The following is a 16,611-nucleotide window of genomic DNA, read 5'->3' on the forward strand; positions in this document are numbered from 1 at the left end:
GACTGGAAAATTGGGCATCCAAATGGCAGATGAAATTTAATGTGGATAAGTGCAAGGTGATGCATATAGGGAAAAATAACCCATGCTATAATTACACAATGTTGGGTTCCATATTAGGTGCTACAACCCAAGAAAGAGATCTAGGTGTCATAGTTGATAACACATTGAAATCGTCGGTACAGTGTGCTGTGGCAGTCAAAAAAGCAAACAGAATGTTGGGAATTATTAGAAAGGGAATGGTGAATAAAACAGAAAATGTCATAATGCCTCTGTATCGCTCCATGGTGAGACCGCACCTTGAATACTGTGTACAATTCTGGTTGCCGCATCTCAAAAAAGATATAATTGCGATGGAGAAGGTACAGAGAAGGGCTACCAAAATGATAAGGGGAATGGAACAACTCCCCTATGAGGAAAGACTAAAGAGGTTAGGACTTTTTAGCTTGGAGAAGAGACGACTGAGGGGGGATATGATAGAGGTGTTTAAAATCATGAGAGGTCTAGAACGGGTAGATGTGAATCGGTTATTTACTCTTTTGGATAGTAGAAAGACTAGGGGGCACTCCATGAAGTTAGCATGGGGCACATTTAAAACTAATCGGAGAAAGTTCTTTTTTACTCAACGCACAATTAAACTCTGGAATTTGTTGCCAGAGGATGTGGTTAGTGCAGTTAGTGTAGCTGGGTTTAAAAAAGGATTGGATAAGTTCTTGGAGGAGAAGTCCATTACCTGCTATTAAGTTCACCTAGGGGTAGATTTTTAAAAAAAGCGCGTTCGCGTACTTTTGTTGGCGCACCAGGCGCAAACAAAAGTACACTGGATTTTATAAGATACGCGCGTAGCCGTGCGTATCTTATAAAATCCTGGTTCGGCACACGCAAGGCTGCCGATTTTGGGCAGCCGGCGCGCGCCGAGCCGCACAGCCTGCCTCCGTTCCCTCCGAGGCCGCTCCGAAATCGGAGCGGCCTCGGAGGGAACTTTCTTTTGCCCTCCCCTCACCTTCCCTTCCCTAACCCATCCCCCCGGCCCTATCTAAACCCCCCCTACCTTTATCCATGGATTTACGCCTCCCGGAGGGAGACGTAAATCCACGCGCGCCAGCGGGCTGCTGGCACACCGAGACCCGACCCGGGGGCGGTTCCGGAGGGTGAGACCACGCCCCCGGAACGCCCCGGGCCAAAACCACGCCCCCGGGCCCGCCCCCGAAATGCCGCATCCCACCCCCAAAACGTTGCGTTGTTCAGCCCCGCCCCGAACGACACGCCCCCTTCAGAAAACCCCGGACCTATGCGCGACCCGGGGCTCTGCGCGCACCGGCGGCCTATGCAAAATAGGCGCGCCGGTGCGCAAGGCCCTGCTCACGTAAATCTGGGCAGATTTACGCGAGCAGGACTTTTAAAATCCGCCCGCTAGAGAATAGCCACTGCCATTAGCAATGGTAACATGGAATAGACTTAGTTTTTGGGTACTTGCCAGGTTCTTGTGGCCTGGATTGGTTACTGTTGGAAACAGGATGCTGGGCTTGATGGACCCTTGGTCTGACCCCAGTATGGCATTTTCTTATGTTCTTATGTTCTTAAAAAAGGCACTTGCACCTGCAAAATAGCATACATGTGAATATGAGCTGTTTTAAAAACCGCAACATACACACGTAAAGTAAGGTATGAGAGCAAACGTGTGTAAAAAAAAAAAAAAAAGGGGGGGAGGAGGGGGCAGACATCTTAAAAGTGAAAAAATGACTGGGTGGGAGGTTTGGTTGAAATGGGGGTCTTCAGGGTGAATTGCCGGGAGGGTCTTCACAAACTGCAGATGGACTAGGTGAACTGGTAGACTAATTGGTAAAACTAGTTATTTCATTGTTACGCATATGTTAGAAAATCCCGACTTAGGTGTGTAAAAGCCAAGTTATGGGAGGCTAAATGCATCTGAATAACACAAGTAAAATCTACTCGCTTATCTCTTTAAAATTGGAAGTACAAATCCGCAGTTATATAATTTGTGCACACTTACTCTGACTTATAAAGCTAAGTAGCACCTTTACCTCTACCTAGATAGCCAGATAAGTTCGAATTTGTCCAAGTAGCACTTTTTTTAGGCTTAGCCTGATATCTTACATGCCCATATAAGGTCAAAAAGTGCTACTTAGATGGACAAGTAGTGCTTTTCAAACTTATCTGTATAAGTGCCTGTTCTTTTCCAGATAAGTCTGAACTTGCGCGGCTTGTGGTTTTCACATATGTGAGCATTTGTGTGCGCACATGTACTTGTATTTTATAATCTGCACATATTATGTCCACGCAGGTTATAAAATACCATAGCAACTTGGCATGCACCCCATATACATGCATAAATGGGTGCACACAAGCAGTTAGGAAAGTTATCCTCTAAGTGCATTACTCTGCATTTTTTAACATTAAATCTTAGGTGCCAGACCCTAGGCAATCCTTGAGCTTCACTAGGTCCCTCCTCATGTTTTCCACACCTTTCTGGATATCCACCTTGTTACAGATTTTGGTATCATCAGCAAAAATACAAATCTTTCTCAACAATCCTTCAGCTGTATCACTCACGGAAATGTTGAAAGGAACCAATCCCAGAACCAATTCCTGAGGCACACTGCTAGTAACAATCCCTTCCTCAGATTAAACGTCATGTACCACTTATCCTATGTTGCCACCCAGTCAGTCATTCTAGGTCCCATACCAAGGTTGTTTCATTTATTTTTAAGTCTCCTATGCAGAACCATGTCAAAAGCCTAACTGAAATCCAAGTACTACATCTAGCGCTCTCCCTTGATCTGACTGGTCATCCAATCAAAGAAATATATCAAATTCCTCTGACAAAATTTACCTCTGGTAAAATCATGCTATCTCAGATCTTGCAATTCATTGATTTCCAAAAACTGCGTTATCTTCTGTTTTAGCAGAATTAATTCCATTAATTTGCTTATCACAGTAGGTCAGACTAACTGGACTATGGATCCCAGTCTCCTCCTTACTTCCACTTTTATGAATAGGAACCACATCTGCCCATCTTCAGCCCTGTGGAACTAATCCCAGCTCTAAAGAAGCATTGACAAGGTGAGCCAGCAGAGTTGCCAGGACATCTCCAAGTTCCCTTAGTACCCTCAGACGTATACTTCTGGCCCCATCACCTTATCTGCTTTTAGTTAGGTCCTCACGAACACACTGTTCCAAAAATTGATTGAAGTTTACTTCACTTCCAATCTTATTTCTATGCATTTTGGGGTAGATTTTCAAAAATGGCGCGTTGGCGTACTTTTGTTGGCGCTCCAGGCGCCAACAAAAGTACGCGGGATTTTAGTAGATATGCGCGTAGCCGCTAAAATCCTGGATCGGCGCGCGCAAGGCTGCCGATTTCGTATAGCTGGCGCGCGCCGAGCCGAGCAGCCTACCTCCGTTCCCTCCGAGGCCGCTCCGAAATCGGAGCGGCCTCGGAGGGAATTCCCTTTCGCCCTCCCCTCACCTTCCCCTCCCTTCCTCTATCTAACCCACCCCCCCGGCCCTATCTAGACCCCCCCCTACCTTTGTTGGGGGATTTACGCCTCCCGGAGGGAGAAGTAAATCCCTGCGCGCCAGCGGGCCGCTAGCGCGCCGGGACGCGACCTGGGGGCGGTTCCGGAGGGCGCGGCCACGCCCCCGGACCGCCCCGGACCGAAACCACGCCCCTGAAACGCCACACCCCACCCCGAAAACGGTGCGCCGCTCGGCCCCGCCCCTGACACGCCCCCGACACGCCCCCCTCGGAAAACCCCGGGACTTACGCGAGTCCCGGGGCTCTGCGCGCGCCGGGAGGCCTATGTAAAATAGGCGCACCGGCGCGCAAGCCCTGCTCGCGTAAATCCGGGCGGATTTACGCGAGCAGGGCTCTTAAAATCCACCCCTTTATGTGGTCCTGCTCCAGGCCCTTCCACTGTGAACACTGAACAGAAATATTTGTTAAATAATTTTGCTTTTTCCTCATCAGCCTCTACATGTTCCTCCCCTTCACCTTTGAGTCTCACAATGCCACTTTTGCACTTCCTTTTATCACTAACATATCTTAGTCTTGTCTTCTTGCTTTACTTTATTTGCTGTTTTATCTTCCATTTGCTTTTTTGCATTCCTGACTACTTTCCCAATTTCTCTTAATTTTTCCAGATATTGTCACCTGTCATCTTCTTTCTGTGATCTTTCTCCCTTACCTTTTCAGCTACTTCTTTAGAAAACTATACTAGCCCTCTCTCTCTCCTCTTCCCTTTATTTACTTTCCTAACAAAAAGATTAGTTACCCTTATTATTTCTCCTTTTAGTTTTGCCCGTTGCTCTTCCTCTTCCCCTAGATTTTCCTAACCAGATATTGACTCCTTGAGGTACTCCTCCATTCTAAGAAAGTTAGTTTTCTTGAAATCTAGGATGCTTGCCTTCGAATGAACCTTCATCTCGTGCACCCTAATACTGAACCACATCATCCGGTGATCACTGGATCCCAGATGATCATCCACTACATCATCAGAGATACTGTCCCCATTGGGTAAGTACCAGGTCCAGTATTGCCCCATCCTATATAGGTTCTGTTACCAACTGACAGAACAGTTCTCCTTGCAGAGAATTCAGGATTTCCCTGCTTTTAGATGATACTGCAGCCAGGATGTCCCAATCAACATCCGGCATATTGAAATCCCTTTCCAAAAGCACCTCCCCTTACACAGCAATCCTGTGAATATCTTTAATTAAATCTCTCTCCATTTCATCCATTGTATTTGCAGGGTTATTAATCATCAGTATTTGGCTTTCTTCTCATATTATGCTACTTGCTTGTAAATTAGAAAACACATCTAACAATAAAGCAATGAAAGACACATCCCTAAGTGACTTATTAATTCAATGACTTACTGGGGTGTGATGCTTCCTGTTCCTAGTGCTACATTGATTCTCAACATTCACCTTATTCAACCCTTAATAATAGTAATTGCAATTGCAGGATTTTTAGAGTCTAAGTAAGTGTCTAGTAAAAAAAAAAAAAAGTCAGGTGTTTGTCAACTAAATTGCATTTGTTTACAGTAAATACCTGTGTTTTTGTAGGATAGTTGATTGGTGATTTGGAGCAAATTGAGTCAAGTTTTCAGCTAGGCTTGGTCACCTAGGCTGAAGAGGTTGAAGAGCTAACCTATGCCTTGGTCTTCCTTTGTTAACAAAGTTACTATTATACTGCTATGAATGTAGGCACAAAGAATCAGTGTCTGTCTTTATGGTGATATTGATATCACTGTGGATATGCCGACTATTACTCTGCGTCACTAACCATGTTGATGTCTATATCAGTACCATACTGCTCTGAAGATGGGTACTAAGATTCAATGCCTGTTTCCAAAACAGTACTGTATCTATGAGATTATGGACATGGAATAAATATTATGCTATAAACCATGTACATTAATATCTATACCAGTGCCAAGCAAGAGATATTCATATCTGTATTGATAACATGCTGGAAAGTTCCAACATAGTGTTTGCTAAATAGAAACCTAACTGATGTAGTTGCCCAGAACTGAATATTTGTTGCCCTCCTCAGTCTCAAACTGCTGCAGTAATGTTTGTGAAATTTTGCAAATTGAGGAGGACTGTGACTTCAATTGTTCTAACCAAATTGCAGAGTAGAAAAATATCTGTTTTGGCAAAACTCAGACTGAATTCACAGTTTAACACAGAAATGCCATTTGAACCACAGCAGTGCTAGTTTGCTTCCGTAAGTAAACATTGTTGTTTGTGATACCAATTGGTTGTCATGGTGTTATTTGTGTTTCAGGCAAGGAAGCTTATCAGTGACTTTGCCATTATCTTGTCCATTCTGATTTTCTGCGCTTTAGACGCTCTGGTAGGGGTGGACACACCGAAGCTAATTGTGCCAAGTGAATTCAAGGTATGTAAAGATGATACATCAGGGCTTGCATGGTGACATTGCCACGACATTGGTCCCTAAGTTGGGTCTTCCCCTCTTTGGGTTGGCCGAGGCTGGAAGGGGACCGGGGGGGAGAGGGGCAGTCATGGCCATTGAATAAGGATGACGCCTGGTGGCTCTGTGCAGGGCCCATGACTGCAGGGGTCTGGAAGGAGCCCGGCTGAAGGCTATCACTGCAATGGCCAGACTAGCTTTGCTGTGGACAGTGAGGGTGAGGATGGTGTAAAATAGGGGAAAAAAGTCCTGTGCAGTTGTAGATGAACACTCATGTCACCTAGTCTCGTCATGCCGACTGAGCTAGTAGAAAGGAGCAGGAGAAAACTGTTGGGTCAAATAAAAAATAAAATAAAGAATCTACGTTATACAGCTACAGAGAGGGTACTGCAGAGCTTTAAGCCTAAGGATAGGCTGCTCCTCATTAAGCAAACAGAGTCACATTCTAGTATTGGCACATGTTATAATGGAGAATCCCGAGTGAGCAAGTTATATGCGTTTCTTTTCTGTAAAAGGAAAAGTAAATATGAAAAAGATCAGGCAAGCAGGTAGCTTATGAATCTCTTGAGCTTTGAGGAAGATAAGAGAGGGAGTATGAGGTTTTAAAAGTTCCAAAGATTACTTCACATCTGTTTGTATTCTGTCCATATTTGCGGTATGCACCTTAGGACCTGCGTTTTTGTTTGTTGTATATTTAAAAGAATTGCTTCCTTTCTTTGGAGGGTTATATTCCATGCTGCTGTTACTACTTATTATTTCGACAGCATTACTAGGTTTATGCAGCACCACAAAGTGTTGCTTTCTTAACCTCAAACCGAATATATGCACGTCTTCTTTTTCTTTTCTCACCACAACAGAAAATATCAGAGGACTCGTTGTGATAAGTCAGTGAACAATGCAACCAAGTATAAAATTATATATATATATATACACATACATTCCTTTCACATTGAATTCTTCCATTAGCTGTGTAAACTAAGTACAGGAGCCTGTCTTGTTGCAATATGCATCATTGTGATAAAAATGGTTACATATTGCCATTCTGATGTTTAGTACTTCAAACATGTATTTACATATAATACATAGAAAGAGTTAAAAAAAAAAAACAACCTGTTTCTTTCTTCATGCAGCCAACAAGTCCCGATCGTGGCTGGTTTGTGCCCCCATTTGGTGGGAACCCCTGGTGGGTATACCTTGCAGCAGCCATCCCTGCCTTGCTGGTCACTATTTTGATCTTCATGGACCAGCAGATCACTGCTGTCATTGTCAACAGGAAGGAACACAAACTCAAGGTTTGTCTCTTCATGCTGCACTGCTTCAGTTTTTCTATTTGGGTCCTTTTGATAATGGATGGTATCACAGGTTTTGCACCTAGTAGTCAAAATTACAGCTTGCTTTTCAGAAACCAGAGTTACTTAGGTGACAAGAGTACCGTGCCGATTCTGTGTCTGTACACCCTGGCTTCTTTTTCTACAACTTTTATCTGATGGTCAGATGCCTGCAAAGTTAAAACAACTTCATCAAGTATATTAATTTTTCTCAATATGTGGAGGCCAGTATTGAAAAGCTATTTAGCCAGATAAGTAGGACTTATCCAAGTAAGTGCTAGCCGCTGAATATCAGTCTATGTTCGGCGGCTGCCACTTAGCCGGATAAGTCATTAGCTGGCTAAGTACATAGCCAGGCTCAAGATCATTTAAAAAGAACGTAAAAATGTAGCTCTTCAAATTAGCATTTGATGTTCAAGCAGCACAGGCTTGACCTCTACAGAATCAATGTTTAGTTTTCTCAGTATGTAGACAGATTCTCATGTCCCTGAGCAGTGCTATTTGTATAGGTTTTTTTAAGAACTGTATATTCTTCTTATTTTTATGGTTTAATGTTTATTTTATTATGTGTTTTTTTGTACCCCGCTCCGAACTAGGGAGAAGCGGGCGATAAACATTTTAATACAAATAAATAAATGAGCGGATCGGGGTGGTGCTACTTATCTTGTTAACTTAAGCCAATATTCAGCCTTTTCTAGCTACGTTAATTGAATAGGTTAGACCTGCTATAGAGCAAGTCTAACTTATCCAGATATAACTTATCCGGCTAAGCAGAGACTTATATATGGATAGCTATGCTGCTGAATATCCTTTCCAAGTTATCTGGATAACTTAGATAATTGGAAATCTTTGAATATGGGGCCCATAGTATCTTATGTCCCTGTGGTAATAACCCAGAGAATTAAAACCTCACTTGTAGATTTTATTCTGCTACCCCCTCTTCCCACCAAGAAATAGACTCCACAGACCATGCTTGGAAAAGAGAGAGAGAGAAGTGAGGGAAAATAATTACCACATATTTCCAAATTGGGTAACACCTCAAGCAAACCATCAGCCGAATATAATAAAACAGCCTTTTTAAAAGAATAATGTTGCGAGGAGATGCAGAAGAGGCAGCAGACCGGATATGTAGGGACCTTCATTTTCAATTTTTATTTTTTTCCCTGGAATTTATCAGCGTTTATTAATAACCAATAAAAATGTGAGAAAAATTAGTGGAAAAAATAAATGATTTGGGGATTATGTAGGATTTATGATTGAACTGAATTTGAATCTATACAATTCTGAATATATATAGTAATGTCCTTTTGCAATACGTTGATTTGTTCAGTAGAAAGTTTGTCTTTGTTTAAAAAAAAAATGGTTAGAGTAAACACACACATCCTTATCTTTAGCCAGTTAAAGCAGGATAGTTTTGATTTGTCCAACTTTTCTGAATGTATTTGCTTTCATATTTGTTAGCTGCTCAGCATCCTTCTTTGGGAGAGGAGCAAGATATAAGAATGGATTACAATGAAATGTATTGATACAACACTAAACACTCTCTCTCCTCCCACCATATCAAACCTGTGCCTTTGTGTACAACTTTGGACTGTCTAGGTAATCAGGGAGGTGGAGTATATAAATCCAGAAATGAAATGAAGGTACAGAGGTCCATATTCAAAAGGCTTGTCGAGCTAACATTGAGAATTAGCCAAACAAACTTTCTGGATTTAAATTGCGACCTTCCTTCACCACCCCCCCCCCCCCCCCCTAAAATAAAAAAGCTGAGAGTACATTTTGTCTGGGGAAATTGTTGCTGCTACAGAATTTACCCACATAAAAAAAAGATGGGGCTGGAGATGTTTCCAGGGCATGGTAAAACTTTATGGTGGTCATTGTGGATATCCGGCATTGTCCAGCTAAAGCTATGTAAGTGTGTCTGCTTGGGAGAAAAGGCTGTCCTAAAGTTTTCTGCATAACTTCATCCAACTAACTTAACCCGCTCCCGCTCACCAGCTCTTTGCTACTGTTTTGCCTGCTGCTCAGCCTTCTCTCCACTAGGGGTCCTCAGAGAGCTTTGCTCCCAGCTGCGCAAATCACCACTTTCCTGATCACCTGATGCCCCAGCCCCAGCCCTTCTTAACCCAGTTGTCCAGTCCTTAGTGCTGCTTCATTGAGTCACCTCAGCTCTCTGACCTGGCCATCCTTACCTTGTTATATTCTGCCTTGCCTTGTGCTCTACCCAGGCCTCTTACCTCGCTCTGTGGCCCTCTTTTAGCCTTTTGCCTTACTTCGGGCCCTTCCAGGTCTTTTGGCCTTGCTCTGCGGCCTCCCAGGCCCTACCTTCCATGCTCAGTGCCCTCTACTGTCTTACTTTATGGCCTGCAGACCTGCTATGTTCTCCTAGCAAGCCTTCTGCCCTGTTGGGCTTTCCTGTTTGTTATTGCTTGTTCAGTCTAGTCCAGTCCTTGTCTGTCCTTTCCTTGTCCAGACCTTTTTGTTGCTTACACTGCCCCAGTAGGGATGTGAATCGGGCTTCGGACGATTGAAAATATCGTCGATATTTTCAAAATTGTCAGAAATCGGGGGCTCCCCCAAAACAATAGGAAAACCCCACGATATTGTTCGTGAGGGTTCTCTTATCGTTTTGGGGGAGGGCGGGAAAAACGGCACACAAATATAACCCCTAAACCCACCCCGACCCTTTAAAACTAATCCCTTTGTTTCCCCCACCCTCCTGACCCCCCCCAAAACATTTTTACAGGTACCTGGTGGTCCAGTGGGGGTCCCGAGAGCGATCTCCTGCTCCCGGGCCGTCGGCTGCCACTAATCAAAATGGCGCCGATGGCCCTTTGCCCTTACCATGTGACAGGGTATCCGTGCCATTGGCCGGCCCCTGTCACATGGAGGGAGCACTGGATGGCTGGCGCCATCTTTAAAAATGGCCGAAAGGGAAGAGGCCTGGCAGCAATCTTATTTTCCTAGGATTAAAGCATTTCTTGAGGTTGGAATCAGTTTCTGGGCCGGTGAGGGGGAGAGGGGTTGTGACATGTGATGGAGGAGTGGGTATCAGGCCAGAAGGCACATGACTTTTTTTTTTTAAGGTGCACTACTTACCCAGATCTCTCTGAAGAGATCTGGGTAAGTAGCTAGTTATCCGGCCACACGAGGCCACGTAACATTAGGCCTGCTCTGAAGCGATACTGCAAGTACTATATGCCTGTACTCTTGAGATTTATAAAATAGGATATACGCATGTACATGCTACTTACTTATTTATATCCTAATTTTATGCACACAACCCCTGCATAACTCCTTGGAAGAGGGTATAGGAAGAGCATACTATATAGAATTTTATTACTGGCAGAAATGATATCATTTAACCAAAAACTCTAGCTTTACACATAAAGCCAACTCTAAGAAGCAGCAAAAGGAAAAACAAAAGAAAATATATTTATACTGAAACTTTAGAGGGCAATTTGCAGGCTGTCTGCTTTGGAAGCAGGTACTGTGGGAACACACAGCATGTGTTTGTTTTTGTTACATTGTGTATATTGAGTATCTTGACTTTGTGATTTATGTTGATTTTATGAGTGTTTCTTTGTACGCCGCAGTGATGTTTTTGGAATTGCTGGTTGTAAGACTGGCTAAATAAAAGGTATACTTGGGCTTTGGGAATTGCCCTCTTATTTTGAATACTGAATATAAAGATAATTGTTTGGTAACTTAAAATCATGCATAAGTTTTGCCTAACTGAAGTCTTTCGCATTGCAAAACCTTATCATAAGCTTCATTTTAATATTTATGCTGCAGATATTTGTGCAAACATGGAAGCTTTGTTTGCACAAGCCTTAAAATAAATGCCATGGAAAAACCATTCCTTTCACTTTTTATTTAAAATGAAAACACAAGAGATGTTTACCTTCTGGTCTGCATTTAATGTCCCTGAATAAAGTGTCTAAGCTTGATATTAAATAATATCTGCTACTTTCCTTTGTCTGCAGTAGTTGCTTAATGAGCAGGAGGTAGTGATAGTTTAGGCTTTCTGGTAGTGTTCTTCCATGTTGTATGGCACTAGTTAATACAGGGATACAGCCTTCATGCTTCATTCTAGATAGTGCTTGTCTGTTTTTGAAAAAGTTGACCTTTCATTGTCAATTAAAATCATTTGAAATGAATGCTTCTGACACAACGCCTGAAGCAACATTTTCAGCATAGCTTACTGAATTTGCAGGCTGATACAGAACGGTGCGCTCGGCCGAGCGCACCGTTTAGCCCCCGTTTGGCTGCATGTTTTTGACGTACTATTATTAACCCTTATACTATAAGGGGTAGCAATAGTGCGTGGAAAACGCGTGGCCAACCCCCTGAAACTAATAGCGCTCATCACATGCAAATGCGTGTTGATGAGCCTATTAGTTAGTCGCCCGAAATACAGAAAGTAAAATGTGCGGCTTGGCTGCACATTTTACTCTCAGAAATTAACGCCTGCCGAAAGGCACTGGGCAAGTGTACATAAAAGCAGAAAAAACTGCTTTTCTGTATTCCCTCTGACTTAATATCATAGCGGTATTAAGGCTGAGGCCCCAAAAATAAAAAAAAAATTAAAAAACTTCTTTAATAAATAAATAATCTGTCCACGGGTTGGAAGACGGACGCTCAATTTAGCCGGCGTCCGTTTTCTGAACCTGTGGCTGTCAGCGGATTCGAGAACCGACGCCGGTAAAATTGAGCGTCGGCTGTCAAACCCGCTGACAGCTGCTGCTTCTGTCAAAAAGGAGGTGCTAGGGACGCGAGAGTGTCCCTAGCGTCTCCTTTTACCGCAGGCCCTCATTTAAATACTCTATTGCGCGCCCAGGAGAGTGGCCTGGGCGCGTGTCAGGAGAGCAGGCGCTCGCCTCGGAGCGCCGGCTCTCCTGCGGTTTTTACCGTATCGGCCCGAAAGTAAGTGTGCCCCTCAAGGAAAGCAGGTTGGTTGAACAGAGAGCCCCAGGCAGGTAGAAATGGACGTGCAGCCCAAGAGAAGAGAAACAAGACTTTATAAATAAAGCTCTGGAAAAGAAAAAAAATTAAGAGTAAAAAAGGTTTACTTGGGGCAGAGAGAGGGAGAGAGAACTTCACCCAAGCTAGGCACATCCTCTTGGGACCTAGAAGAAGGAATGAGATCAAACAATGAAATGGAGGTAATGGGAAGCAGAGAGAATTTGCCAGGTGGTTGGCTGAACCTAAGTGAGAAGGCAAGTAGATGGACAGAGTAGTGGGAGTCACTATGCTCCTCACCTAGAGGATTAGTTCTGGAGAGTCAGGGGTTGTGATCCTCAGAGGAAGGACAATAGGGACTGAGAAGCTGGGAGGGTGAGCAGCAAGAGAGGTAAGCCAGCCAAGTCATCTTGTGCCTGAAGCCAAATTCTCTCCTTCATCAAGCCTTAAAACTTGGGTAAAACTGGAGCCATGGTGGCATAAGATATGGATCCAGACTCAGAACCCAGCCTGTTTGGTGCAAACAGAGTAGAAAAATGACAATCCAAAAGCAACTCACTAGTGCCTAGATTGGGAAGAAGTAATGAACTATCACAGCCATATAACACTATATTTTAGTGCTGGGCAAACTTAACAAAGCGCTTCAACCTAACTAAGTTTTGAGTTCACGGTGGTGAAGAGCTGCTTTGAATATCATATTTCAGTCTAGTAATTAGGGAAGAAAACGTCTAACCCACTCTCCCAGTAATCTGTGTATGTGGAAAAGATTCTGGTAGAAAAATATATGCAAAGCAGGGCAGTGTAGACAGTGATGGATTTAGGGTTTTGCTGCCCCTAGGGCACTGTTGGTGCTGTTGTGCCTCCCCTACCCCCCATAAGGTCAAACAGAGAACAGAATATCTGAGCTCAGTCCCATAGTTTTCAAACAGTAGCTCAAGGGTAGATTCTGCCGCAAAACTAAGAAGATTCTGAATCTCATTGACAAACATTTCCATCTTTTATATTATGTAATAAAAAAAAAAGATGTAATTTTCCAATCTTGCTTGTGTCTCTATAAATAGTTTTGTTGTTTTTTTTAAAGTGGGTGAGGAAAATAGATCTCAAGCATTAGTAGAGAGAGGAGATCTCAGGGATTTGGAGAGGAGAACAGAAGAGGATTGGGGATAGAAGAGGACCATGAGAATAAAAGAGAATTGGTAATGGGGGAGGACCAAGGGTGGGAGATGGAGAATATTGAGGAAAGGGGGGGAAGATGAGGAATCTGGGATGGGGAAGGAGAGAGAGAAGGAGATTCTGAGATTGAGTAAGGGGAGAAGGGAGTAGGAGAGGTTGGGGAGTGGGTTCCAGGATCTGGGGAGAAGGGAGAGGCAGGAAGGAAGGAACGTTTCAAAATCTGGGGGAAAGAATCAGAGGTTGAAGGGTCGTGTCCCTATGGTACCTCAGTCATGCTCTCATTATATTTCCTCTCTAACCTCCCACCCAATCTGACACACATCTGGCACCAATCCCTTCTCTCACAAGTGAAATTCAGTGCAGCTGGAAAGCAGCAAATCTTTAACCTCACTGCTGCTCCCAGTTTTTTGCTGCTCCAGGGGCAGGCCCGAGTATAACTGTGTGTTCATGTTTATTATTTTTTTTTTTTTTGCCATTGTGAATGTACTGTACAATTCATGTGTCAAGCCCTGGATAGTCTGGCAAACCAAGAAGTCAGCATAATAGTTACTGACTGAGAGCTGGAAGGGTGAAACGCAGCAGTAGGACTGAGTAAATGTAACTCGTGGGGGAACGCCTTTCAAGAAGAGCTTTGAGTGATGCTCTATCCTAAACAATTAAACAGCTGGGTGACAACTTAAAAACATGCTTTCAGAAAAGAAAGTTATTTAGATTGGTAGTATAAGTGTGTCAGAGTTGTTCCGGGGAGGGAGGTGGCTTTTGGAGGTGTTACAGGACACCCCACACTCTGACATTCCCTCCACTGCACTCCCTCGTGCTCTCCCTCCTTCCACCACCACACTCCCATGCTTTTGCATCCTTTCTCCTCCCCCATGCTCTCTCTTTCTCCTCCCCCCAAACTTACTCCCTTCACACGCTCTCCACTCACCTCGGCTCTTTACCCCAACAGTCTTTTGCACCCTTTCTCTATGTACCCTCGTTCCCTTTCCACTCCACTTCCCCTGGTATCCTATCGCAATAAACAGCATAGTTAGGGGTGGGAAGAACATAGCAACAGTAGTGGAAGGACCACATGCCCCATGGTTGCCAGCTTTTCATTATCTTTGGATATGGAGGCTGGGGAGCCCCCACTAGCCCTGCTGCTTCAGCACGCCACTCCCAGTTATTATCAGACAAAAGTGCCTGGAGAACACTGCCCACTCCCCTGCTTCGGCCGCCGGCTGCTCCTTAGCTTTGACTGGTGAGGCTTGGAGAACCACAGCTTCCAGTGCACTTATATAATTTGTTATTTCCTGCCTGTGATGTCAAAGTCATGGATGGTCAGACAGATGAATAAACCAAATGCATTAGCTCTTTTGATTGCATAAAACATGTTAAGAACAGAAAATGCTTGGCATGGGAATATTACCAGAATCGTTACAAAATAAAATTAAAACAATTTTTTTGTGCCTTCACTTCTGTGTAATTTTGTAGCATTTGTAAAGTTCCTTGCTAAGATTGTCCTCTCCCCTTTTAAGAATTATATGCTTTGCTAATGATTCCACATAATTACCCAAATCAAGCAGTATTGTGAACAAAGAGAAAAATTAAAAGATGTCTATAATAATATAGTGTGTATGAGGAAACACAAATAAGAAGTACTTGCATGTGCAAGTCTAACCATAATGTTCTTAGCAAATATTTTATCACCCATTTAACAAGGTCAAACAGTCCATGTTAATTAAAAAAAAATAAAGTAAGAACACCAAGGTGAATATTTAAAGCCTTTGGGGTAGATTTTCAAAGGGTCACGTGCGTAAGATACGCACGTAACCCCCGAAAACCTACCCCTGCGCGCACTGAGCCTATTTTGCATAGGCTCGGCGGTGCGCACAAGCACTGGGACGTGCGTATGTCCCAGGACTTCGAAAAAGGGGCGGTCCAGGGGTGGGGCCATGGGCGGGGCCATAGTTTGAGGGCGTGACAGAGGTCCGGGGGCATGGCCGAGTGCCCCAACACAGCGGCCTGTTTCAGGGCTTGGCACGCCTGCCAGAGGCAGGCGTAACTCATCAAAATAAGGTAAGGGGGGGGAGATTTAGGTAGGGCGGGGGGTGGGTTAGATAGGGGAAGGGAGGGAAAGGTGGGGGAACCCAAAAAAAAGTTCCTTCCAAGGCCGCTCCGATTTCGGAGCGCCTTGGAGGGAACAGGGAAAGCCATCGGGCCTCCCCTAGGGTTCGGCAGCGAGCGCATGTTATAAAATCGGGTGTACATATGTGTGCACCAGGTACCGCGCACAAATGTAACCCGCCCCCCCGCGCGTAATATAAAAAATCTGCCCCTTTGTGCGGATAACATTTGGAGTTACTTGAATATTTCCTCTCCACTGACTGCATACATTTTGAGGTAGATTTTAAAAGCCCAGCGCGCACATGAAATAGGGAATGCGCAAATAAGTCAGGCTCATGCGTGCTGAGTGTTTAAAGCTGCCCGGATAAGCGCAAATGTCCCGCAGCACGCACACCTCCAAAGATTTCAAAAAGGGGCGTGGTTGGGACCTGGTCATTTCAGTGGGTGAACCAAAGATGTGCACGTAAACAGTTGCGCGCGCCCTGATTCACACCAAGATCCCCTGCTACATAACTTTATTTCTGCTATAGATGCGTAAGTAAAAGAAAGAAAGAAAGAAAGAAAACTAGACAGATCTGCAGGGTTTTAAGGGTCAGGGCTAACGGGGGGCATGAAGATTATTAAACTATAAGGGTTTGGAAGACCTGTCTCTTAACTGGGCAAACTGAATGAACTGGTAAAACTGGGAATGCCATTGGTGCACACCCCTTTTAAAATCCCTAGGATTTGTTTGCACACGTGCGCGCCAACTTAAAATTTGCCAGCCAGACTATCTTATAACATGCGTGCAAACGTTTTAAAATGGCTTTATCCCTGGGTGCATGGCGACACATGCGCACAAATATGTACCCGCATGCCGGTTTGAAAGTTACCATCTTCGTGTGCACAAAATGTATACTGATAAAAAGTTGTCGATGGAGACATTCAAGAGGTGGGGCTGAAGCATACACAATATGAAGTGTTCTCTGGCTAAAGTTATGCGTACAAGTCTGGTCAGAAGAATAGTTATCCTAAAGGTATCTAGGTAAAATTATGCATGTCAGTTTATCTGAGTAAATTCAGTGGTAGACTTGTGTGGTTAAGTCT

At 44.0% G+C, this 16,611-nt stretch overlaps 1 protein-coding gene across 2 annotated transcripts in view; it reads left to right on the forward strand.

Annotated features, from left to right (window-relative positions):
- SLC4A4 (solute carrier family 4 member 4) overlaps nt 1–16,611 on the forward strand; it is a 782,778-nt gene that overhangs the window by 688,081 nt on the left and 78,086 nt on the right. For both annotated transcript variants that reach the window (XM_029598711.1, XM_029598721.1), the window contains 2 exons: nt 5,810–5,923; nt 7,087–7,248. In XM_029598711.1, coding sequence (XP_029454571.1) covers nt 5,810–5,923; nt 7,087–7,248 — 276 coding nt within the window. The remainder of the gene's footprint in view (nt 1–5,809; nt 5,924–7,086; nt 7,249–16,611) is intronic.

Source organism: Rhinatrema bivittatum, chromosome 1 (assembly GCF_901001135.1).
Source record: "Rhinatrema bivittatum chromosome 1, aRhiBiv1.1, whole genome shotgun sequence".
Lineage (NCBI taxonomy): Eukaryota > Metazoa > Chordata > Amphibia > Gymnophiona > Rhinatrematidae > Rhinatrema > Rhinatrema bivittatum.